The sequence below is a fragment of the Mustela erminea genome, chromosome 6 (assembly GCF_009829155.1).
Source record: "Mustela erminea isolate mMusErm1 chromosome 6, mMusErm1.Pri, whole genome shotgun sequence".
NCBI classification, from domain to species: Eukaryota; Metazoa; Chordata; class Mammalia; order Carnivora; family Mustelidae; genus Mustela; species Mustela erminea.
Genome location: NC_045619.1, coordinates 22,141,510 through 22,165,974, shown reverse-complemented (window position 1 = coordinate 22,165,974; position 24,465 = coordinate 22,141,510). Strand labels below are relative to the sequence as shown.

Sequence of the window (24,465 nt, the reverse complement as noted above, 5' to 3'; positions counted from 1 at the left end):
TTTGTTTTTACTAAGTGTCTTAAAATGAGCCATATAGATAGTTTAAGGAAATAATTCACAAAACACACATGGCCTCACCCATATCCCTGTTCTCTTCAAAGTCATCAAATAATATAAATACTATATAAATGAATCACATTAGATTACCAATACTTGACTCTGTTTAACCTGTGAAATGGCATTTTCTTTTGGTTGGGCCTAGAATCAAATAATAAACAGCTACCATTATTAGGTGTTTGTCAGTTTCTCTCATGGAATTTCTGTAAAACCCTGGATATTAGGTGGTGTTATTCCTGTTTTGCAGGTGTCTGAACTCCTAGTTTCTACAACTTTCATTAAATCAGTAAATGGCAGGGCTACAGTTCAAACCCTGAGTCTCTGAGCCACTGTGCTCAGGTAGGGTGCTAGCCTGCCTTTGCCATGTAGCAATTGTAAGGTTGTCTGTCCTCATTGGGGAAGGCTCTCATTCACACAGTTTCCCTTTGTTTTCTAAAGGGCCTTTTATCAGATGTGCAGGTTAGATTTGAATTCCTACAGTGTCCTATTTTAGCATCATTTGTATTTTCCTTAGGTTTCCTTGAGTACATTTAATTTGGGCAAAAGAACTTTTTTTGTTTTGCTTTGGTGAGTTCACTTGAAAGCCTTTTTGACATTGTCATTAGTTTTTGAGTTCTGTATCACTTCCTTTTCTCTGCATTTGACATATTAGTCTTTAACTCTGCTAAGTCTTCTCAGGGTACTTCACCAGCCTGCTCATATCCTCTTTTCTGTTACTTGTTCCCCTCATTACCCTCGCTTTCCATGTCTCTGCTGTTTTATAAAGAGCTTGCCTTGTCTCTCATCCTGAATTTTTTTCTTTATTCTCTCTCATCCTTCATAAATGTCATTTTCTTTTTGGAGGCTGAGTCCAGGCTGCTACTTGTTTGATGAATTGGGTAGTTGAGTTCGCAGAAGGACCACTGGTTCCTATTGCTATCTGATCATTCCAGTGAGTGTTTTATTTTAGGGAGTGTGTGAGTGTGTTCATGCATGTGTGTGTGCGGACACTTGTATATACGTGTGTACCATTCATTTGTGTGTCTTTAATTAAAATGAAAGCACTATGAGATGGAAAATTTATACCCTTCTGTAGTCTAATTTTAATTTAATGTCCTGGGGTATAATGCCTGGGTGTTGCTGAATTTCATGGTGCTAATTTTCTGTGCTTTTCTATTTTGAAGATTTTAGAGCTCCTAAACAACAGAATCTTCCAGTCCAGGATTGGGCACAAGAAAACTGTGCGGCACATCCAGTTCACAGATGATGGGAAGACTCTTATTTCAAGCTCTGATGATTCTTCAATTCAGGTGAGGGAAAAGATTAACTTCCAACATATGTAGTGCTGACTCCAGCAAGGAACCCTTTGGTTGTGGCTCAAATCTGGTGTGCATTTTAAACATTTCTTTAAGATTCTATTACTTTGGGCACACACTGAGATTATACACATAGGTTTAGATGAAACCCATTCATGTTTCATATTTTTCTGTGGGTGAGGCAGACAATTTGACTTGTAAACCCTGTACTAGAAGGTTATTTTGACGATCAAGGAATCATTTGAGTTCCCCTGCCTGTCTTGGTATTTGGATTAGTATCAGTAAATATACTTTTTTTCTAGATTTGTATGATTGCTCTTTACTTTTCTTGATAGTAGTAAAATCTGATTAAAAGCCTTTTTCTTTTTTTTTTTTTTTTTTAAAGAGAGTGCGAGAGTGCATGCTTGTTAACAGGGGAGGAGTAGAAGGAGAGGGGAAGAGAGAATCCTAAGCAGGCTTCACACTGAGCCTGGAGCCTGTCTCAGGGTTTGATCTCATGATCCTGGGATTGTGACCTGAGCCAAAAATCAAGAGTCAGATGCTTAACAGACTGAGACATGCCCCTCTGATTGAAATAATTTTATTCTTTTAAAGATAAGATGTTTATTATAGGGATGAAATCCTGTGAAAAAAGAATAGTTTGTCGTAATGAAGGATTGTGGATATAGAGGCATTAAGCCTACTATATATTCTTTTAAAAATTCACTTTGTTTTTATCAGAGTTCTAATGCACATACTTTAAAAACTTAGGTAGTATTACAAAGCTCATTATGGAAAATAGATACCCCTGTTACTCATTTACCAGAATTACCTCTTTTAGCTTCTAGATACTTTTGATATTTATCTTCATGCCCCCATATGCCATGCTTATAATGTTACCAATCTCTAGGTTTGAGAATTTACTGACAATTAAGATACACATTAAGTTAAAAATTTAACTTTTTTTCTTTTCCCACCTGTGTTACCTTTGCCATATGCACACACCTTTTTATCAATCCCATTATCCTAATACAATTATAATAAAATTATGTTTAGGTCATTAGTGTCATTATAAGTAAGTGGACTGAGTGTACTACAAATGTGTTTTCTGCCTTGATGCAATTTAGGATAGTTCTATCCTTGACTGGATGTGGTTTGCAGTTATTTTACCCTAAAACTTTAAAGACATTGTTCCCTTTTCTCCCAAAATTCCAAAGCTCATATTGAGAAGTCTGAAGCCATTCTGATTCCTAATCTTTTTCTCTGGAAGATTTTAGGATCTTCTTTTTGTTCCTAGGATTTTGAAATTTCATGAAGTTGTGCCATGGTGTGTATTTGTTTTATCCATTGCTTTGGACATTTTGTGATCCCTTTTCAGTTTGGAAACTTAACAGTTTTTAATTCAAATAAACTTGAATTTTTTTCTTTATCCCTCTCCCTTCCAGTATGCTTTCTCTTTCTGTAAAAACCATCATTCAGATACTGGATCTTATGGACTTTTCATGTAATTTTCTTTTTCTACATTTCATCATTTTAAACCGTGCTCTATTTTCTGGGAGTTTTCTTCATCTTTCTCTTCCAGCCCTTTCATTGAGTTTTTCATTTCTTCTATTTAGGTGTATATATGTGTATGTATATATTGACAGAGTACATGAGCTGGAACAGGAGGAGAGGGAGAGAGAGAATTTTAAGCAGGCTTCACACTTAGTGCATGACATGGGGCTTGATCCCACAATCCTGAGATATGACCTGAGCTAAAATTAAGAGTTGGGTGCTTAACTGACGGAGACACCCGGGCACCCCTCATCTCTACTATTTTTAATGCTGAAGAGTCCATTCTTATTCCTTTTGGAGAACACTGTGTTCTTGTTTCATGGATGTAATATCTTCTCTGAGAATGGATAGATATATAAATAATGTATAAATTATATAATTTTTTCCTCAAAATTTAATTTTCACGCATAGTTGCTGTTTCTTCTGAGGTTTTTTTTTTTTTCCTATTGTGTATGTTTTGGCCTCTTGTTTTATTTTATTTTTTTATTTTTATTTTTTTTAAATATTTTATTTATTCATTTGACAGAGAGAGATCACAAGTAGGCAGAGAGGCAGGCAGAGAGAGAGGGGGAAGCAGGCTCCCCATGGAGCAGAGAGCCCAATGTGGGACTCGATCCCAGGACCCCAAGATCATGACCTGAGCTGAAGGCAGAGGCTTTAACCCACTGAGCCACCAAGGCGCCCCTGGCCTCTTGTGTTAAAGGTCTTCCTCAGCTGTGTGGTGATCATTAGCTACTAGAAGTGGACCCTAAAAGGCTGTTTGAAAGCTCTGTGTGTGTACTGAAACCTTTTCTGAAAAACAGTCTGGATGGGGAATCCTTGTTGTATCTTTAGGTCTTTTGTCCTGGTCTTGTGAGAGTCCTAGAGAGGAATCCTCTGGTCTTTCTGGCTGGAGGTTATAAATCTGGCTGGCAGATCCTTGGAGCTAAGTGGGGAAGAGAACTAGGAGTAGGTGTAGTGCCTCCTTATTTACTGTGTAAACCTTCATTTGATCCCCCTATTCTCAAAGCTATACTTCTGTCCTCAGTTGTGCTGGTGCCCTTTATTTCAGACTTCCTTCTGTTTTGCTTTCATTGTTTGGAGGAACATTTTCTACACTTCACTCTTTTTTCGCATAGTAACTTTGTATTCAATGATGGTTCTTTCCTATTTTACACAAAATTCATTTTCCTAAACTCCTTGAAGGCTAACACCTCTAGCTTTGTAGCCCTCCAGCTCTTCCTCCTTTTGTTTTCATAAAGCATTAAAAATACGGTGTTTTTATGATACTGCTTTGCCCTGTCTTCTTTTATTTTTATTCAGACCTTCTCTTTCCTTTGCTGCCATTATCCTGTTATACTCAATTTGGGTTCTGTTCCCAGCGGTTTTTTCTCATGATTATAGTATTGTTCTCGTTAGTTTTGAGAGTTCATAGGTCCCAGACTGGTGTAGCCCTTCAGACTCTACTGTAGTCTCTTTGTACTCAGCTTCAGTGTCTGTTGCTGCTCTCCCGTTGGTCCACTGCACATCCCAGTGAATGTCACTTGGATGTTTTGGAATTCTGTTGTTTTTAGTTCTGTCTGAGATGCTGGGATGCAAGTCTTCCAGCTTTAAGTTTGTTTCCACTCAGTTGTAATCTTAGGGTTTGTGGGGATACTTCGTCAGTTAACATGGTATTGTTATCTGCATTTCTGGTTTTGCTGTTTTTTTAAAATATTTTTGTTTTTAATGGAGGCTTCAGGGAGATTAAAAAAAATTATGCCTGCATGGTTGCTGTCTTCCCACAGTTCCTCATAGTTCTGGTCCTTGCCCCATCCTCACTCCCACCTCTCATGTCCTCGGTGACCTCAGTTTCTGAGCATTTGGTGAGTTTTGTAGTGTCAGTTTTGTTGCTTTTGTCTTTCTCTGATGCTTTTAGGATTCTGTGTTCTTGGTTCTGTTAAGTCAATTACCATTCTCCTGCTTTTGGGGCTCCAGCATTTTTTTGTTTTTAGATTTTTATTTATTTGACAGAGATCACAGGTAGACAGAGAGGCAGGCAGAGAGAGAGGAGGAAGCAGGCTCCCTGCTGAGCAGAGAGCCTGAGGAGCAGAGAGACCTGAGCCGAAGGCAGAGGCTTTAACCCACTGAACTACCCAGGTGCCCCCATTTTTTTGTTTTTAAAGACTTTATTTATTTACTTGTTAGAGAGAGCGAGCATGGGAGCGCACGCATGCATGAGAGCACAAGCAGGGGGAGTGGCAGATAGAGGGAGAAGCAGGCTCCCTGCTCAGCACTCAGCTCAGTCCTGTGGCACTTCGTCCTATCATGACCTGAGCCGAAGGCAGATGCTTAACCGACTGAGCCACCCAGGTGTCCCAGTCTTCAACATTTTGTTGCTGTCTTCATTCCTATTGTCTTGACTTTGTCATTGTAGTAGAGTTTTAGAAGTGAAGGGGATATAAATGCATATGTTCAACAGAAGTTTGTGTGTTCTTTTATTTCATGTATTTGTATGTGTGTGTGTATATATATATTTCCTATAGTGGCAATATTTATAGTATTAAAAACTGTTTAGACAGGGCACCTGACTCAGAAGAACATGCAACTCTTGATCTTCGGGGTCAAGAATTTGAGCACCACATTGTGGGGAGAGATTACTTAAATAAATGTTAAAAAAAAAAAAGTATTTTGAAGAAATATTTTTACATTGTGTCTTTGTGAGTTTTGTATGATTAGGATGAAATCTGGTTTCAGTGCAGAAACTTACTGCAGGCTCCCGTGATACTGATGTATTAGCTAGGAAACTTAGCATGGTATTCACCTTTCTTCCTCTCCAGATGGCTTTGATATGGGTAAAACTAAACTACCTCTGATGGGATTCTGCTGAGACATTGTATACTGTATAGTTTTTCTGTCAGAAGCTAAATTCCTAGGTTTAATGACCTGCTTGAAGATCAGATATACTCAGCCAGGGGGAGAAATAATTTCTAGGAATATTTTTAGGATCAGAGTTAGATTATTTTTAGAAATATGAGTTAAGTGATGTTTCATCCTTTTTTCCTGCTCTACCCAGAATACTTCTTACATTTAAAATGTTTTAATGAGTATACGTTCATGTAATAAAACTCTTGGTGGGTATGTCCAAGAATTGACTGGTGGTTGGGTTTTTGTTTTCATTTTTTAGTGACTGATTAATTGGAAATTTGTCCCCCCCACCCCTGCAGCTTTGTTGAGGTGTGACAAAAATGTGTATGTTTTAGATGTATGTGATGATTTGATATAATAGGTACATATTGTGAAATAATTACAGTGATTAAGTTAATTAACAAATCTACAGACATGTCACATAGTTACCATTTTGGAGGTCTATTTTATTCATCTTTGTATTCCTAGTGTGCTTGCCTGGAATTCAGTAGTTCAGTAAATCTTTGTTGAACTGAACTAAAGTTATTACCAAGATTTGCAAAATCAACTCTCCTGTTTATAGCACCAAGAGTTGTGAAAATTGAGATCTACCTTTGGTAGTTTTTGGTCCTTTCTCTTGAGATAAATAAATCCCAAGTAGTCGTCATGTTTACCTGAACCAATGTATGAAAGTATATTGACTCTCGCAGGTATAAGAAAATTCTTCAGGATTTAAAAAATTTTAATTTTACTATTTATACTGCTAAAAAATTTCTGTAGTGTATATACATCGCCAATAGTATAGCTAACGGTAGAGACATCTACAAACTCGACCTTAATACATTTTGCTGATGCTGGTGAAAGTTTAGCAATTATGTAAGGTGATTCCATTAGTACATTGTTTTTGAGTCCAACCAAAAGAAGTATCCCTGTCATCATTGCCTTATGAGAAAACTTCTGCAACAAAAACTGTGAGGGCTATTCTTAATCTTCCCCTAGCAATTGTCAAATTTTGTATTACATCTGCTCAGGAATGCTCTTTGACTTCTTAATGTGGGGGGCAGCAGTACGAACCTAAGTCAGGATTGAACACTGAATCGGACACAGCGAGGAATGGCAGTGCTGGTCACTTTGTATTTAATAACAGGAGCCACTGATTCTGTAGTCCAGTAAAGCTCAGAAAGTAGGAGAGAGTCAGAAAATTCCTAGTGGAAATGATCTAGGGTATTTTATGTTTAGTCACACTGAGTGTCTTTCCTTTCTGATATGTGGGGAAAACCTCTGTTTGCTCCCCTTCCGCCAACATACCTCTTTGAGTTCTTAAAATGCTGAAATTCCTAATTCATTCTCTGTAAAACTCCTCTCACTTCCAGCTCCTCTTCTAGGGTCTCTTTGCCCCCTTATACAGATAACCTGTTCCTACCCCAACTTCTGTGAATGAGCACTTGGAGACAGAGAGAGAGAGCGATCTGAGAGCCAGGGCTCAGTGGGGAGATGGCTGCTAAGTGTGGAGAATAAAGGAGTGAAGAAAGGGGATAAGAGAAGTGTCATTTCTTTTACAGTTTTCCCTAAGCCTGAAAGCCTAAAAACATTTCTACGGTTGAACTTTCACCAGTAAAAAACTTGACCCAGAATATCACTAATGTGCATAACTGTGGTGGTTGCTGATTTTTCTTTATCTTTTTATTCCTGATGTTAAAAAATGGAAGAAAATTCTGTTCCAGTCTGCCTCATTGTCCACATTTCAGAAATCCAGCTTCATCAGGCCTGCTGGGCTTGTTTTTTTGAATATCTTCCTAACCTTTTTTTTCTGATTCTTTTACATAGCCTGTGTTTCAGCCAGATTGAACTATGAACCAGTCCCCATACTCTTGCCATGTTTTCCTGTTGCTGTGCTTTAACTCAAACATTCATTCCTTTTATTTGAAATGCTCTTCTCAGGTTGTGAACCACACTTCCAGCCCATACCTCAAGCCTACTTTGAATCCTCTCCACCATTTCAATTTCTTCTCCTTTCCTGTGCCTGAGGAATTCTTCCTGGAGCTCCATGTGAAAAATAATGTACTATATCACTTCCTTTGTCAATTTGAGGATTGCATTAGGGGATAGCTGATAGTTAAGATCTCTGAAACTTAGAATTTCCATGTCTTGGTTTGAAGCTGCTCTGGTCAGCTGACCTGACCTGGCAGGAGGACCAGTAGGATTCAGTAGCTTCAGTGGAGCTAGAATCTTCAGTCTTGGCCTGGCTTGTGGGGCTTAGGAAATTGAATATGTAATAGGGATAATTTTCTCTGAAAAATTTAATCAGAGGGTGAGCTCACTAGCATATTATGGCTTTTCTCTATCTTCTGATATCATTAACTGCTCTCTAAGCAACTGAAGAAAATGAACTTTAGGAGGAAAAATACTTTATTCTACTTCTGGTCAAGGTAATTAACCCCAGCTTTTCTCTGTCTGTAAAATGGAAATACCTTATTCTTTCTTGGTACTCTTCTTTGTCTTACCAAAATGCCATGAGAACAAAAGTTTTTAATAGTTTTTAATAACAAAAGTTATTACTGCACTCCTCCAATGGGATATTATGAGGAGAGGGTTAAGGATTATAACAGACTTATTTCTTTGATGTTCAGGTATGGAATTGGCAGTCAGAAGAATATGTCTTTCTACAAGCCCATCAGGAAACAGTGAAAGACTTTAAACTCTTGAAAAATTCAAAACTGCTTTCCTGGTCATTTGATGGAACAGTGAAGGTAATTTGAAGCACAGGTCTCTTTTTTAAAAAAGCATTCTAATGTAATGATTATATTTTGAAATCTGCAAGCAGATGGATGGTAAGTAACTACTCAGATTTTTAGATTTCTATTTTCTCATGCCTGTTTTCTGTTTAGTGCAGTCACCTACATCTGCTCTGTATTTAAGAGCGTCTGTACTGAAAGGACACTTAAAGAGGTCAGAACAACCATTGTGCAAAAACTCTTGTTTTATAGCTATGTATTCTAGATAATTATGCTCAGTAATACAAAATGTTCTTAAAAGTGTCAACTTCTGAATTTTTTTTTTAAGGTATGGAGTATTATTACTGGAAGAATAGAAAAAGATTTTGTCTGTCACCAGGATACAGTACTTTCTTGTGATATCTCTCCTGATGCTACCAAGTTTTCATCTACATCTGCTGACAAGACTGCAAAGGTAGGCCAAATAGTTGAAATGTGCATGCATAAAAGTTTGGTATTCATTATGTATTATGAGTTCAAATGACGTGTAGTTTGTTTCTGTCTATGTGTCCTCATATTTTATGAGTTTTTAGAGGATGACATTGGCATTTAAGTGTCAGATAGATGAATAACATGAGGGCTTTTGATTTCTAGCTTACTGATGACTTTTTGTCTGTTACTAATAAAATGTAGTTTCTACTATTTTTATAGGTGATAAGCACTGAAAGGGATTTATGTTTAACTGCACATCCACAGTAAATGTTTATGTAATTATCTAAGTTGATACTTCTGAAAATCACTTTCCAGTGAAATGATGCTGCCTGGTTGGGGACATTGACTACTCCATTCTCTTCTTTTTTTTTCTCTTTGTTAATGACCTCATCATCTGCCCATCTTACCCAACTACAAACCTTGGAATTATGTGGGGCTCTATCCTGTCTTTCATGCTCTGTTGATTACTTCTCAGGGTTTTTTGGCTTGTTCTTCTCTTCCTTGTCCCCACCCAGAAGATTAGGCTCTCCTCCTTCATTGGTAGACCTACCTGTGGTCTGTGCCTCTTCCAATTTTATCTTTACTACGGCTATTTGAGTCTCCAGTTGAAACACCTCTGTAACCCGGTGTTTTATAAGCCAGACTTGTTTGCCCATGACCATCTCTTTCTGCTGTGTTGTTCCTTCTGTGCCAGGCTACTTTTACCTCCATCTCCTGGGCATGTGGTTTGGCTTGACACAAACTCCTTTTTTTACCTCGAAGCATTATGACTCACTCATTCTTCCAGACCTAGATTTGATGTCAGCTCTTCAGTGAACCCTTTCCTGGCCCTCAGGCAGGGTGAGCTTCTATGCCTTCAGTGTTCCATTACATATTACTCAAGTTTCTTAGAGCATTTACTTCATATAACTATTAACTTAACAATTCATAAGTCTGTATTCCTGATTAAACTATAAAGTTTTCAAGGACAGGGACTGTATCCAATTCGTCTTTGTACCATCAGTTCTTAGTTCACAGTGTCTTGAACATAGTAATTTCAGTAAATTCTTGTTAAATGATGATGACAGAACCACAAGTGAGAATACTGGAAAGAAAAAAAGAACATTTTGGCTGCTGAGACAGTAGGATAGTACAGTGACTGACCTTTAAAGAACACTTGGCATATATTAGGTCCTGTGCTAGGAATTTCGTTATTATCTCATTTAATCTTCACACCTCAGGTACTGTTGTCCCATTGTACAGGTGCTGAGACTGAAGCTAGAGATGCTTATGTGGGTGTCCTAGGCCACAAGGAACTAGTCAGTGTAGGGGAGCCAGGATTCACACTCACATTGGCTTCACTCTAAAATGCTCTTAACTGATTTGCTGTTCTTTCTAAAGAAGTTAAGGTTAAAGAAGCTGTGATTTTGGCCCTTGAGCTGAAGTTAACTTCAGTAATTAAAGGGAAAGTCAGAAAAAAAAAGTGTTGCAAGTTGGAATTTGGGCTTCTAATGAAAATTTATGAACTGTGGAATGTTAGACTTACCATATGATTGAATTTATGGCTAACTAACCCTTAGGGCAGCATTTGCAGGTACTTATTTTTAGTGTATTTACTATTCCTAAACCATCCTAATTGCCTTCCAGATTTGGAGTTTTGACCTTCTCTCCCCTCTTCATGAACTGAGGGGCCACAGAGGCTGTGTGCGCTGCTCTGTCTTCTCTGTGGACAGTACCCTGTTGGCGACTGGAGACGACAATGGAGAAATCAGGGTAGGATGTTTGCTGACATGAAAGCACTGCTCTTTCTGTAGCTTTGGCTAATGCTCTGTACCACACTGGGGACATTGTTAATGTGACTGGGCAGCACAGGCCCTGGGGTTCTGGTTGGATGAGGCATTGTTTGCTTTGTTTCCTGTGCACGTTTTATTCACAGCAGCACTCCTCTGCAGAAAAGAATTCATTTTAGTTAGAGTGAAGTGTATGAGTTAGAGTCTGTGCACGCAAGGAGGCAAATGCCCAAGTTATTTGCAGTTGGCTGTCTGCTCTTAGCTTGAGAATGACTCATCGGAATTCTTGGACCCGAACCAAAGATTGTTTATAATGGCAGAATTTGAGGAAAATAATTTTATAAATCGTTAACTAGGTTGTAAGTGAATAAACGGCAAATTCTGCAGTTTCCAGCACTGAAAGAAAAGATGTCTTAATGAAGCCGTATCTGTTAGATAGTCCACATTTACAGTGTGGCTGTTGCAGTCCTCATGGGCCTGCCTGCTTCTAGTTGTGTTAGGATTCGGCAGTTGATGGGAAAAATTTGGGCCCCGGGATGGCTGCGTTAGTAACCAGTGTATTTGAGGAGCATCTTGGTTTTTGTTTTTTGTTTTTTACAAAGGAAGATTTAAAATTCATAAGAGAGTATGCAGTTTGCAGGAATGGAGGCGTTATTAGATAGGCTGTCCAGGACAATTAAGTTTCTCTTGCTTGAGGACTGAGTTACCAGCCTTCTCTGTTCTAATAAAGGCATGTCAGCTGAAATGGCAGGGCTGCTTTGGGGAAATTCATTTTGCTCTGAGTTCTCTTGGATGAGAGTGCTCCTTTACTGTTTATGGAGTATTTCATATTTCTGAAACCCCTGAGGAAATAAATTTAAACAAATGTTATTTAAAAAAATTTTTTAATACATTAAACAAAAATTTTTTCTACTTGATTATTCAAAATGTAGGAAAGCTATTTATATGTGTGTATACATATATATCTAGCTATCTTGCTGAATTCTTTCTAATGAATTTCTCCATTTGATTCTCTTGCATTACATTTATAAATGATGGTTTTGGTTGTTTTCCCTTGCTGTTGATGCCTCTGTATTTCTTATTCCTTTTCTGATGGACATTTATTTGAAAAATTAGATTATTACATATATTAGTTATCACTGGAAATAAATGAAAGCATTAATATCTGTAATTAATCTGGTGTATATTATACATTTAAAACCCTGTAGGGATTTATTGTTTAAAATATGTTTGAATGACTTTAGGTGTTTGAATGACCTCTGTCAGAATTCTTAGTGGTAGATACTGGACTAGAATTCTATGGTTTTTTGTTTGTTTTTTTAAGGTAGTTTCTTAGGCCTCTTTTTTTGTTCCTTTCTTCTTCCATTATTTTCTTTTTATTAAATGAAAAAAGTCACAACATTCTGACTAGTTGTTCTAAACTCTCTTGTCTTACTTTTTTGGAGTATGGTTAATGATCAATATTTTAAGTAATGCATTTTTATTATAATTAACGTTTTTAAAAAAATTGGATAGAGAATGCAATCTAAAAAAAACTCCTAAGGTATCACTGAATTGTAATAATATTTTTAAGAAAGATTTCCAAATATGTTCCAGTAGAGATGGAGAGATATATAATACTTCTGGATGACCCTGTTAATGCATTGTATATCCTGTTTGTATAGATATGGAACGTCTCAAATGGGGAGCTGCTTCATTTGTGTGCTCCGATTTCAGTAGAAGAAGGAGCTGCTACCCATGGAGGTTGGGTGACTGACCTTTGCTTTTCTCCTGATAGCAAAATGCTTGTCTCTGCTGGAGGATATCTTAAGGTAAGAGTTCCTCAAAGACTGTGAAAGAAAAGAGCAGCCTATATCCTATTTTCCAAGCTATTTTCACTTCCTGTTTCTCATTTGGCCCTCCGACAACCCAGCAGAGTGGAAGGGCAGTTACTGTTATTCTCATCTGGTAGCAGTAAGACAGATCTTTAAGGCTGCTTTCCTCAGCTCTCTTGGAAGTTTTGATGACAGTGTTGGGAATGTTCTCTGCCCAGAGCTCTCATACTGTCCCATACTTAGATGATCAGAATGACTAGAAAGTTGGGTGTTTAACTTAATTTTATGTTCCATGTCACTAATTGTTAACTCTTGGTTGAAAGTCTTTAAAAAAATTTATTTGTGAAAAAAAATTCATGAAAGAATTTTTTTTCTTAAATATTAGTAGTAGTAGTGGTTGTTGTAGCAGTAGTGAGAATAATAGCAGCAACATATTGCTTTATTTTATAGCCTACAAAATGCTTTCTTTACATAATCTCATTAGCCAGCTTTGTGAAGCTTAAATTTAATTATCTTTGGTTTATAGATGAGGAAACTGATGTTCATGGAGGTTGTGGTCCTAAAGTTATGCAGTAAGGTGGTTTGTGTAAACTTATTAGAGAATACAGAGGCCAAAGACTGAATGTGTTGTGGTGCCTCGGGGTCATTTTTTGGTGCTTGCATCTATTTATTCATCAGAATATGTTAAAGGTGCCTGGGTGGCTCAGGTGGTTGGGTGTCTGCCTTCCGCTCAGGTCATGATCTTGGGGTCCTGGGATCGAGTCCCACATCAGGCTCCCTGCTCTTTGCCTTCCATTGTCTTATAGTCTGGGGGAAACAGACAGTAAATTGTCTCTAAAGTATAGGAGGGTTCTGGGACATGTCTGCTTAAAGATAATGGAGTTAGCAGAGGTTTCTTAGGGGAATGCTTGGGGTGAGTGTTTTGAATGGTGGTTCACTTGAGAAAGGAATTGAAGATACTACATATTGTACAGGCCACTTAAAATAGATTCCAATAAATTAGATCTTACAGTACTTTTATTTCTCCCTGAAACATCCAAGTGTAGGAAATGATTCTGATTAATTATCTGACACTGTATAGATATTCAAAAATTTTGAAGTTTTTTTAGGGACGCCTGGGTGGCTCAGTTGGTTAGGCAGCTACCTTCGGCTCAGGTCACGATCCCAGCGTCCTGGGATCGAGTCCCGCATCGGGCTTCTTGCTCCTCAGGGAGTCTGCTTCTCCCTCTGACTGCCTGCCACTCTGTCTGTCTGTGCTCGCTCTCACTCTCTCTCTGACAAATATGTAAATAAAATCTTCTAAAAAATTTTAAAAAAATTAAAAATTTGAAGTTTTTGGTTATATGAGACCCACATAATTGCAGTTTTACTCAGCATAAAAATCTAGCTTATAAGAAGAAGGACAATTTTTAGCTGTATGAGGGGATGTTTGTTAGAACCCTCTTCAAAGAGTTTGCATTGAGAATACAATGCTCTTTATAAAATGTTGCACTGAACTATACCTTTTGGGGCACACCTGTAGTTATGGGGAGGGGGATCGTGAAACTATCACCATTTGTTTTCCTTCAGTGTAAAGACAAACTGACTCTTAGACTGCTCTGAGCATGATGCAGGGGGTCTTGAGCTCCATTAATTAACTGCTGAAATACTTAGTCGCTCAGCTTTGACACTGAGCTTTTAGAGACCATGTCATATGGGCCCCCTAGAAGGCTGTCACGTAATTATGAATCTGGCTTGCAAGATATGATAGTAATTAGTGACTGGATTTCCAGAGTTCTTGGAGAACCTTGAAATCAGCAGCAGAATAGGTGTCTGTAGTGTAGGGGTTTGTGTCTTAAGAGTGCAAGAACCTATAGACTATACATTCAGTCTGTATGTTTGAATGACAGGCTTTCTTCCCTCGGGTTTGATTACTAGCCTGGTTAAACTGATTGTGATCTAGCCCAGCCTGCATCCACCCAGCAAGTTAATGAGACTATCAAAAGCACAGAGCAAATTAAAAGTAAAAAGGAACAGCTGCTGTAGTGTCCAAAGAAATGGGCCTTTTGAGTTTGTTTACTAAGGAATCCAAGCTATATAAATTGAATGTCAGTAAGATAAAGTAGATATCCAGTAGCTAAAAAGCTCTTAACTTTCAAACTTATTTCTATCTATAAAGTAAAAGGTAATGTAATTTAGCTGTTTACTTGCGTTATACCATGAAGTACATACTGTTAGAATGACAATTCCACATTAAACCATACTTATGAGAAGAAAGTCTGATTTGAAATATGGAATACATGGTGATAAATGCAGGTGTGCCATTCCTTAGAGGCGATAGAATGTAATGGTCAGGAGAGTGAGTCTTGGGCAGATTGCCTAAGGTCAGAGCCTGGCTCTGCCCCTCATTAGCTTTGTGATTTACAGAGATTGTTTAATCTCTCTATGCTTTGATTTTCTCATCTGTAAAAATGAGTATAATATCTATTTCAGATTTTGGGAGGGTTAAAGAAGTTAACACATGTTAATATACGTAGTGTTAAAGGAGTTAATACATACATACATAGTGTCGCATAGTGTACCCTAAGTAAATGTTAGCTATTTTAATTCACTTTATTTCTTAAGCAGATTTAGGTTCACAGCAAAACTGAGCAGAAAGTATAGAGTTCCCAAATATCTCCTGACCCACACACGCTGCGTCACTATCACCAGAGGATCAGTAGAGTGGGACATTCGTTACAGTTGATGAACTTTAATTGACACATCACTAGCACCTTAAGTTCATAGTTTACATTAGGGTTCACTGTTGGTGTTCCTTCTGTGAATTTTTCTTCTTAAGATTTATTTATTTGAAAGAGAGAAAGAGCATGCATGCATGTGTAGGGTAGGAGAGACAGGGGAGAGGGAGAGAGAAAATCTCAAGCAGACTCCTTGCTGAGTGTGGAGCCCAACATGGGGCTCAGTCCAGCGACCCTGAGACCATGACCTGAGCTGAAGTCAAGAGTTGGATGTTTGGGGCTCCTGGGTGGCTCAGTTGTTAAGCGTCTGCCATTGGCTCAGGTCATGATCTCAGGATCCAGCCTGTATCAGGCTCCCTGCTCAGGGAGAGGCCTGCTTCTCACTCTCCCACTCCCCTTGCTTGTGTTCCCTTTCTTGCTGTCTCTTTCTGTCAAATAAATACGTAAAATCTTTAAAAAAAAAAAAAAAAAAAAGTAGGATGCTCAATGGACTGAGCCACTCAGGCACCTCCATTCTGTGAATTTTGACAAATGTATAAGGACATGTGTCTACCATTATAGTAGTATATGGAATAGTTTCGTTGCCCTAAAAATTCCCTGTATTAGTTGTTTTTAATGTCATTGTTTTTCAGTCCATATTCAAGTTAGTGGCCAGTGTAGTGTTTCTGAGTGGTTTGTTTGATTAGAGGGAGAGGTGGTGGGAGCACTAGATTAGGAACCAGAAACTGTTCCAGCTCGGCCACCTGCTGGCAGCATCTTGGGTGATGAGGCCTTTTTTCTCTCAGAACCGTGGTTTCCTTATTAGTAAAATGAGGCAGTTGGATTAGGTGATCTCTAAGGGCCTTACTGTCTCTATGATTTGCTTCTAGTGACTAAAAACTAATGAGTCTTAAGTAGGTGGAATGTGTCCTCTGCAGTCTTGTTACATTGCTATTTTATAAAGCAAAATTGTCAGTTCTGAAAAATTTCGAGTTAGTACAAGTTGCGTCAGTGAGGTTTACTGAAGTCCATAGGGTAGACTTTCGTCAGTTACTATTACTAAGTGAACAGAAATAGCTGGCCCAGTCAGCTGCTAGAATGCTAGGCACTGCCCCAGATACAAAAATGCGTGACACCATTATTTGTTAATAATACTCTGAATCTCAATGTCCCTTTTCAAAAGGTGTTCATGTACATTGTCTCTTTTGCCCTTATTTCAGCTGTGAGATACATGAGTAAGCTTTATGATCTCCATCTGGTAAATGACTGGGAACACTGTGTAATCTTAGGGAATTCAGTTATCAGGAGGAGAAAGGGAGGATTTGGCCAGAGCACCTGCTGCATTTGAGATGTTCAGTATTTAATTAGCAAATAAACGTATAGGCTATTTTAAAGAAACTTGGTCATCGGCTCTCAAATCATTCCTGGTGAAAAGGAAGATTCAGTAGAGAGAACATTCTGTCTAGTAGTGTCTATCAGAATACCAGTCTGTATGCAAAGGGACATTTTTAAAGAAAAGAGGGGCATTTTCTTCTATTCATTCTAATGAGAAAGACAAGCAGGCAGCAGAGTTCAGTGCAGTCATAGCCATGGTGGACTTGGTACAGCCTTGTGTCTGTATCTTTCAATAGGCTGCACATTTTCCCAGCATGCCTTGTAGTGGGGCTGTGTTTGGTAGCTTTGAGGCAGTCACCAGGATTAATCAGGAGAGGCTGACCAGGTTGATTATACTATATTCAGCTTTAAACCTTAGACTTTTTCCCCTGCTTTTGCTCAAGTTTGAGAGTGGGGAGGTGATAGGGTGAAGGAGTTGGCTGGCACTACAGTTATTGCACAGAGTAATTACCAGTCTAATGAGAATTTTCTTTTTCTCTGAACAGTGGTGGAATGTTGTCACTGGGGAATCCTCACAGACCTTCTACACAAATGGAACCTATCTTAAGAAAATACACGTGTCCCCTGACTTCAAAACATATGTGACTGTTGATAATCTTGGTATTTTATATATTTTACAGATGTTAGAGTAAAGTAGTTAAGAATTAATGTAAGTTGAACTCTTTTTAATTATGAACTGGAAAAAATTTTAGTGAAACTCTATATTTCGACTTTTTATAAAGCTGTGAATTGTTTTGCAGTTACTGCATTCATTACAAAAGTGTTTGTGGTTGGATGAATAATATTAATGTAGTTTTTTCCCAAATGAACACACCTTTAATCTTGTTTTTCATAATCATCATCATTATGGTGAACAGTTTGTCCTTAAGATGCAAATGAAAATGTAAATACATACCTTGTTATACTGTTGGTAAAATTCTGTCTTGATGCATTCAAATTGGTTGACATAATTAATGAGAATAATTTGGAAGAAATATGTATTTTAATGCTGTTATTAAGCAGGCTGTGCCTCAGGAGAGCAGACCTGCCTTCTGAACCACATATACCCCAAGGGGGATAGTTCTCCCAATTACAGTCTTGGTGCTTATTTGCACCCCTTAAATTTGCTTTTTAAAATATTATGTCTGCTTGCACAGTTTGCAGCATTTCTTTTAATTCACTCGATACATGAGTGTTGGATTTCAAAAGTTCTTTGAAGCAAGAGATCTTGTAAAGCAAAAATTACACCTGTTGAAGAGAGATTTTATTGCTCTACCTTTTTCTCACTAGCTGATGGCAGATCTGTGCTGCAGCTGGGACTCCAGTTGTCCGTCTCTGAGTTGGGTGCTGTCCTGCTTGCTCTGGTTTTCTATGTACCAGACTTGTTACTTGACTGAACTTGACCTTTCATAATCCTCACTTTCCTCTTTTTTTTTTTTAAGCAATTGTTCCATAGTTGAATTTTTATAAATTAGAATAATTGGAGAGGAGCCGGTTTTAACAGAAGATAAGTTTTAACAGAATATTTCTAAGAAATATAGTAAAAAACCATTTTCTTCTAACTCTGTTTACTCAGATGAATGGCACAGGGTCAGTGCTATTCTAAGTGAATTTCAAGAGAATTCTCAGTGGTTTTCTATGCAGTAGCAAAAGAGTCATTGTGACTCTGGAAGATGTCACTTTTAACCTACCAACCATTCTGTTTTCCTTCTCCTTTTTCCCACCTTCTCTCCTTTCCTTCCCGCCCTCCCTTCCTTCCTCCAAGGTTAATCAGGAAAGATAGCTCTTGAAGGGAACAAGTATATCAACTAGCTTTTTTTTTTTAACCTCCTGATTAGGAACTTTAATTGCAGTTTAAGTCTCCATTTCCCCTGACAATACATTGTTAAGGGAAATGGCAATAAATTAATAATAGATGTGGTTCATATAAGAAAATAACCAAAATTCAAAAATTTTGCTGCTGCAATAGAAACTAAATCAAAGAAGTATTAGTGTTAATAGTAAGTAAGTAGTGAGCCAGTTTCTGTTTTGGTGTGTATTAGATGTGGTGTAGGTAGGAGGGCCTAGACCACTCCAGATGTATTTTTAGATTAAATATCACTATTAGCATTTAAGGGAGCCATAGATAGAATTATTAAGGAGATTTTGCTTTTTTTTTTTATGATGGGCTGAGGAACTAGTTTATAGGCTTACTGTGATTTAAGCAAATGTGATGTGAAAATCTTAATTTTATGAAAGAATTTCTGTAAATGTATGTTGTGCTTAGAGTATCCAAATCATAATTTGATTTGCATACAGTGTTTAGGAACTCATTTATAACTCGGAGTATAAAGTATTAACTTTTAGAATTAAAAGCTATCTGACTTTCGTCAGTTGCTATTAAAGTATAGAACAAACATCAGCTTTTAAAAAATCTTGATTGGCCTTTGTCTTTAAAATAAAAAGAAAAATGGGAAGAAAAGGTAACATGACAAAAAGACAAGGTAAAAAGCAAGGTAAGGTGAAGGAAAAAGGGAAGTCTAGCGTCATGGAGCTGTAGTTTTCCAGGCAGCTCAAGTGGTCAAGTCAAGGGGAGGGTTTTGTTTTGTATTTGCAGATGAGAATTTTTCAAGCATTTTCCCTTGCTTTATTTTTTGTAATGGAAATTACATTGCATTTTGTATATGTAAAGTTTTTTTTTTTTTTACATTGTATGTGTCTTGTATGTTTTGAAAACTGTTTTGTATTTATGATGCAGGTCACAATTTTTTTTTGTTGTTTTGGTATACATTTTAATACATGAAGTAAAAAAATTTTATAAAAAATAAAATTTCTAAAATATTTTTGAAAAACATTCTTGATTGTTTCAGACTCCTTGCTTGTCCTTTGTTGATTAGAAAACAAATGTGAAAGGCCTTTAAACTGAAACTGTCATCCTTTCTATTAATGCTTTATCAACTATGTCTAATTTAATTTTATCAAAATTTTATCTCCTCAGTTTATCTCTGATTGCTACCTGATGTGACTGGCATGGTGAAGAGCTTGTAAAGAAGAGAATTCATTTATTTCTTCTTTCATTCAGTAAATATTTATTGAGATCTACCATGTGCCTGGCATTTTTTGTAGGAATTGGGGATATAAAAGTGAGCAAACAATCTTTTTCTGACTATGGTATGGGCCAAGGAGAGGCAGAAAAAGAGTAAATAGAATCTATAGCATATTAGTTGGTATGTTTGAGTGGGGAAGGGGAGAAGAAGCTTTACAGTTCTAGATGGAGGTGCTCACGGAGAAGGACTTGAGTCCACACCCGAAAGGTGAGGGAGTGAGTCATCCAGGTATCTGGAGAGATTCCCAAGGGAGAGCACGGTGAGCGCAGACAGGACAGTGGATGGGCTGCTCTGTTACAGAGCTGGCAAGGAAGCTGGTTTGCAGCTGGAGAGTAACAAGAGGTGCATCACCGTGCAGGGCCTCCTCGGCAACTGTGAGGACTTTTCCTCTGCAGTGGGAGCTACTGGATTAGTTTGGCAGTGGAGTGATCTGACTTAAGCTTTAGTTGGTTCCTTTGGCAGTGGGAAATTGAGATTCAGTTGAAAAGGGGGAGAGGCATGGGGTACCAATGAGAAACTTTTGCAATAATTTGGGCAAAATGAAGGCACCTGGGCTAGGATGGCAATAGTAGGGGGTGTGACAGTTGGATTCTGTATACATTTCAATGATAAGAGTTAATAGGATTTACTAGTGGATTGGTTAAAGGTTGTGAGGGAGACAAGTTAAGAATGATACTGAGTCTTCTGCCCATTTTTTGACGTGATTATCTGTTTTGTATGTGTGAGTTTGAGGAGTTCTTTATATATCTTGGATACCAGTCCTTTGTCTATAGTGTCATTTGTGAATATCTTCTCCCATCCCTTGGGTTGCCTCTTTGTTTTGTTGACTGTTTCCTTTGCTATGCAGAAGCTTTTGATCTTGAAGCATAAGGAATAACACGGAGGACACTGGGAATTGGAGAGGAGAAGTGAGTTGGGGGAAATCGGAGGGGGAGATGAGCCATGAGAGACTGTGGACTCTGAGAAACAAATTGAGGGTGTTGGGTGAGCCTGGTGGTGGGTATTAAGGAGGGCATGTATTGCATGGAGGACTGGGTGTGGTGCATAAACAATGAACCCTGAAAAAAATTAAAAATAAAAAAAAGAACACCACCAAGGTTTTGGCCTCTTTGGCTTGAACTACTGGAAGGAGATTAGAGTTGCCATTAACTGAGATGAGGCAGGGTTTTGGACATAGTAGGTTTGAGATGGCCATTAGATATCCAAGCGGGGATGTTGAGTAGGTGGTTGGATAAAAAGGTCTGGAGTTCATGGGAAAAATCTGTGATGGCAATATAAATCTGAGAATCATTAGTGAATCAAATGTATTTAAAACCATAGGGTCAGATGAGATCAGCAGTGAAACAGGTGTTGATACACAAGACTGGAGTCGTAAGCCAGAGTCCAGGGCAATGTGAAGTTGGTGAGACGAGGGAGCAGCACAGGAGACAGAGAAGGACCAAAAAGAATAAGAATTGCAGCGTGGTGTGGTAAGTTATAGTGAATGCAGTGGGTGTGGGTCTCAACTCAATGTGATTTGGGGCAAAATTTCTCTATTGGTTTGTTTGTTCAGCCACCTGCTTGTCTTTCCCATATGGCTTGCATATCTACTGTGTGCCAAGCACTATTTTAGGTAGCAGCTGGGGCAATACATAAATACATTATAATTGTTAGGAGAGGTTGGGAATAACAGATAATAAGAAAACAAGAAAATATCAGCAGTTGTTGTATCTGTAAAATGGGTATCCGTTCTTCCTTTTCATGGTTGTTGTAAAGATTTAATAAGATAATGCTCATGAAGTACTTACCTCAGCGCTTGGACCAAGAAAGTGCTCAGTGAACATTCCTTAGTGTAATTCAGGTTGTGTCATCTTTGGCCTGACAGCAGTTTGCTGGCTGCTGTCTCTGCCCCCAGTCACATCCCTCTGCTCAGTCTTTCCAAAGTGTCATCTTAATCTTGTCACTTCTCTTTAAAACCCTGGACCTGTTGTGTGCTCTCTTGCCTCTGTGTCTTTGTATATACACTGTTCTCTCTTCTGTGCTCACCATTTCATGGCTAATTTTCCCCCGATTCCTTCTAATCCTTCATATATTCTTTGGGATAACCCTTCTGCTGAAGGTCTGCCCAGTCCTTTCGTAGTGCCCTCTTCTCTGCCATGACTTTTAGCACCCTGTATTATTTACCTATTGGAGTCCCTCATTAGATCATAAGCTCCATGAAGCCAGGTCTATGTCTTTTACACCACAGTCTAACATAAGCCTGGCTCCAGTTGGGAGTCTCAATAAATATTTGTTGAATGATTGAAATTCCTGTATGGATGCTTGAGTGCCCATGGCACATTCTGTGTTCTCCCTCTGCACTAGGATATCAAGAGGCTAATTAAGAAGTAGCAGGTCACCAGCATTTTCTTTATCTTTCTGCTTTAGTTTGGCATTTTGTGAAGCATCATTAGAGGATAGTAAAACTTGACTTGAATAAAAAAGATTTGCTTCTAGATTATATGAAATGAATAAACATGCTCCTGAAGTGTTTAAGTTGGCAAGTATGGCAATCTATTATTCAACATTATGATATTATAATTTACTTCCCAACCTTGAGAGAAGGAGGAAATGATTTTCGAATAATTCTTGGTCTCTGAAGATTGTCACTTGAATAGATTTCCTAGCTCATAACCCCTCCCCTTAAAACTATGGAGATACTATACAGTTATTAAATGCCTGAATTAGAATATCAGCTGCTATCAGGCTATAAGTTTAATCTTAGATTTATAGTGTAGTTGTGTATATTCACAGGTAAAGGGTAGAAAAATGGCATCCAACGTGGGACTCACCAGAGACCAAGTCTTTGAAACCATTTGGCATCAACAGTGTATTACTTCTAAGGTGATGTAAGAAGACCATAACTTGGGGAAATTTTCATTTAAATTATGATTCAGGAAAATGAGCTGCTGGTGTTCATTGTAAATTCATTTATGAGGTTAGGTCTTCAGAACGGGGAATACTGCTTATCACAGAGAAGTGAACAGAAAAATCTGCAGCTGTGATTTCCCATCACCCAGGGCTGGAGTAAGTAACTACAGAGAGCATGCCAGGTCTAAGTTTGGGTGGCGTGGTTCTGAGCAACTGATCAAACTGGAAAATACCCTGTAGCTGAATGAATGTGCTAAGCTCCTGCTTAGCACAAGGTGACTCTTGTGGGGAGCGGGAGCACACATTTCGCCATCCATTCAGATCTTCATTGCCTCCCCAGCCCTTATTCTGTCTTCATAGTACTTGAGTGGATTTGCAGACTCTGCAGTCCTAGCCTAGAGAGGAAGAACTGCACCCCAAGCAGTTAATCTGTGACAAAGCCAAGGCCACAGTCCAAATCTGATTTTCTTTATAGTGAGACCCAGACCCACTGGGCTATAAGTTGAATGTCAGTTTCAATTGGAAGTGGAATCCTCCTGGGTTTATGGCAGATGAACACTCATCTAGGGGTCATGGCTTGGGTTTCAGCCCCTGGGGAAGATTGGAGATCTGTGTTTTTCATCTCTGATTCATTTTTAATTAGCAGTGATTCTAAATCCTTCATCTTGTGTTTATTTGCCCCACTCTGTCAAATAACTTTCTAATACCTAACAAATCCTTTTTAGGAGGAAGGAAGGAAGAAAGAGCTGTTATTTTTTTACTGTTGTTTTCTGTGCCAGGTCCTATGCTGGGCACATTCCACACATTATGTAATTGAATCCTCACAACAGGGCTGCAAAGGTATTATCTCTTGTCTAGAATGTGGAAACAGGTGCAGAGAGGTTAAGTCGCCAGCGCCCCACAGTTAAGTCCCCTCCCCACAGTGGTGGAGCTGGGGTGTTTGGTCCATGCAGTTGGCCACCTCATTAAAGCCCCCGGGTGAGAGGATCCAGGAACATCATTTCAGTTCTGCACTTTAATTCATTATTCATTTCAGTCATTCACATCATGTGTCATGACTGATTCTAAGTCCTGAGCTGTCAGAGGTGGTCCCTGCCCTTGAGGAGCTTCTACTCTTAGTATTCTGGTTAGCCCATCTCTGTGCCTGTAGGGATTGCTCCTTGAAAAAAAGAACCAGGGTTCATTCTGGTAGGATCCAAATGGATGGCAGAGGTTGGGGGATGTTTTGGGTTTTCCAGCCCTTGGCTACTACCCAGCCTGGTCTCAATTCTCATAGTATTCAAGCATTGAACATGGAAGGTAACAGCCTTATGGCTTGCTCCCTGGAGATGCTTATTTCTGCTTTGAAACTCTTAGGGGGTTCATTTGAGATTAGTGGCAGCCCTTCTTCTGCCACCTGATTTCATTTCCTTTTCTCCTCTAACCTCCATTTGAAAAGGTGAGCCTCTCAGAGCCTCAGTTTCCTTATTTGTCAAATAGGGACCACAATACTTGATTGCAGAGTTTTTTGTGAGGGTTGAAAGATATGTCAAGCATCTGATACCTCAATAGCATTTTCATCTTTTGTTTCCGTTATAAACTTCCATTCGCTAGTTGCCCATGTTTCCATGATATATGAAGGGGGAACCTGTGACTTTGATTTCTCCAGGCATCCTTTTCTACCTCGTGGTAGGTCTTTCTTTTGAACTGTCTGAAACCTTCTTTTGAACTTTCTTCTTTTTGGGATGTGTTTGCACCCATGAGTAGTGGAGGATTGGAAATGAGAATGGAGAAAAGAGACCTTGGGCTTGCTGCTTGGGTTTGGTGCTTGGAAGTATGGTAGAACTCTGGCTTTGGCTGTCAGGTGTATCCAAGTTCACATCCTGGCTACAGTAACGTCCT

At 38.5% G+C, this 24,465-nt stretch overlaps 1 protein-coding gene across 5 annotated transcripts in view; it reads left to right on the top strand.

Moving 5' to 3' along the window:
• APAF1 (apoptotic peptidase activating factor 1) overlaps nucleotides 1–17,268 on the top strand; it is an 87,453-nt gene extending 70,185 nt beyond the window's left edge. For all 5 annotated transcript variants that reach the window (XM_032346683.1, XM_032346685.1, XM_032346682.1 and 2 more), the window contains exons 23-28: nucleotides 1,221–1,346; nucleotides 8,381–8,500; nucleotides 8,814–8,939; nucleotides 10,583–10,708; nucleotides 12,390–12,536; nucleotides 17,116–17,268. In XM_032346683.1, coding sequence (XP_032202574.1) covers nucleotides 1,221–1,346; nucleotides 8,381–8,500; nucleotides 8,814–8,939; nucleotides 10,583–10,708; nucleotides 12,390–12,536; nucleotides 17,116–17,262 — 792 coding nt within the window. In that variant the 3' untranslated portion in view covers nucleotides 17,263–17,268. The remainder of the gene's footprint in view (nucleotides 1–1,220; nucleotides 1,347–8,380; nucleotides 8,501–8,813; nucleotides 8,940–10,582; nucleotides 10,709–12,389; nucleotides 12,537–17,115) is intronic.
• The last annotated feature ends 7,197 nt before the right edge of the window (nucleotides 17,269–24,465 follow it).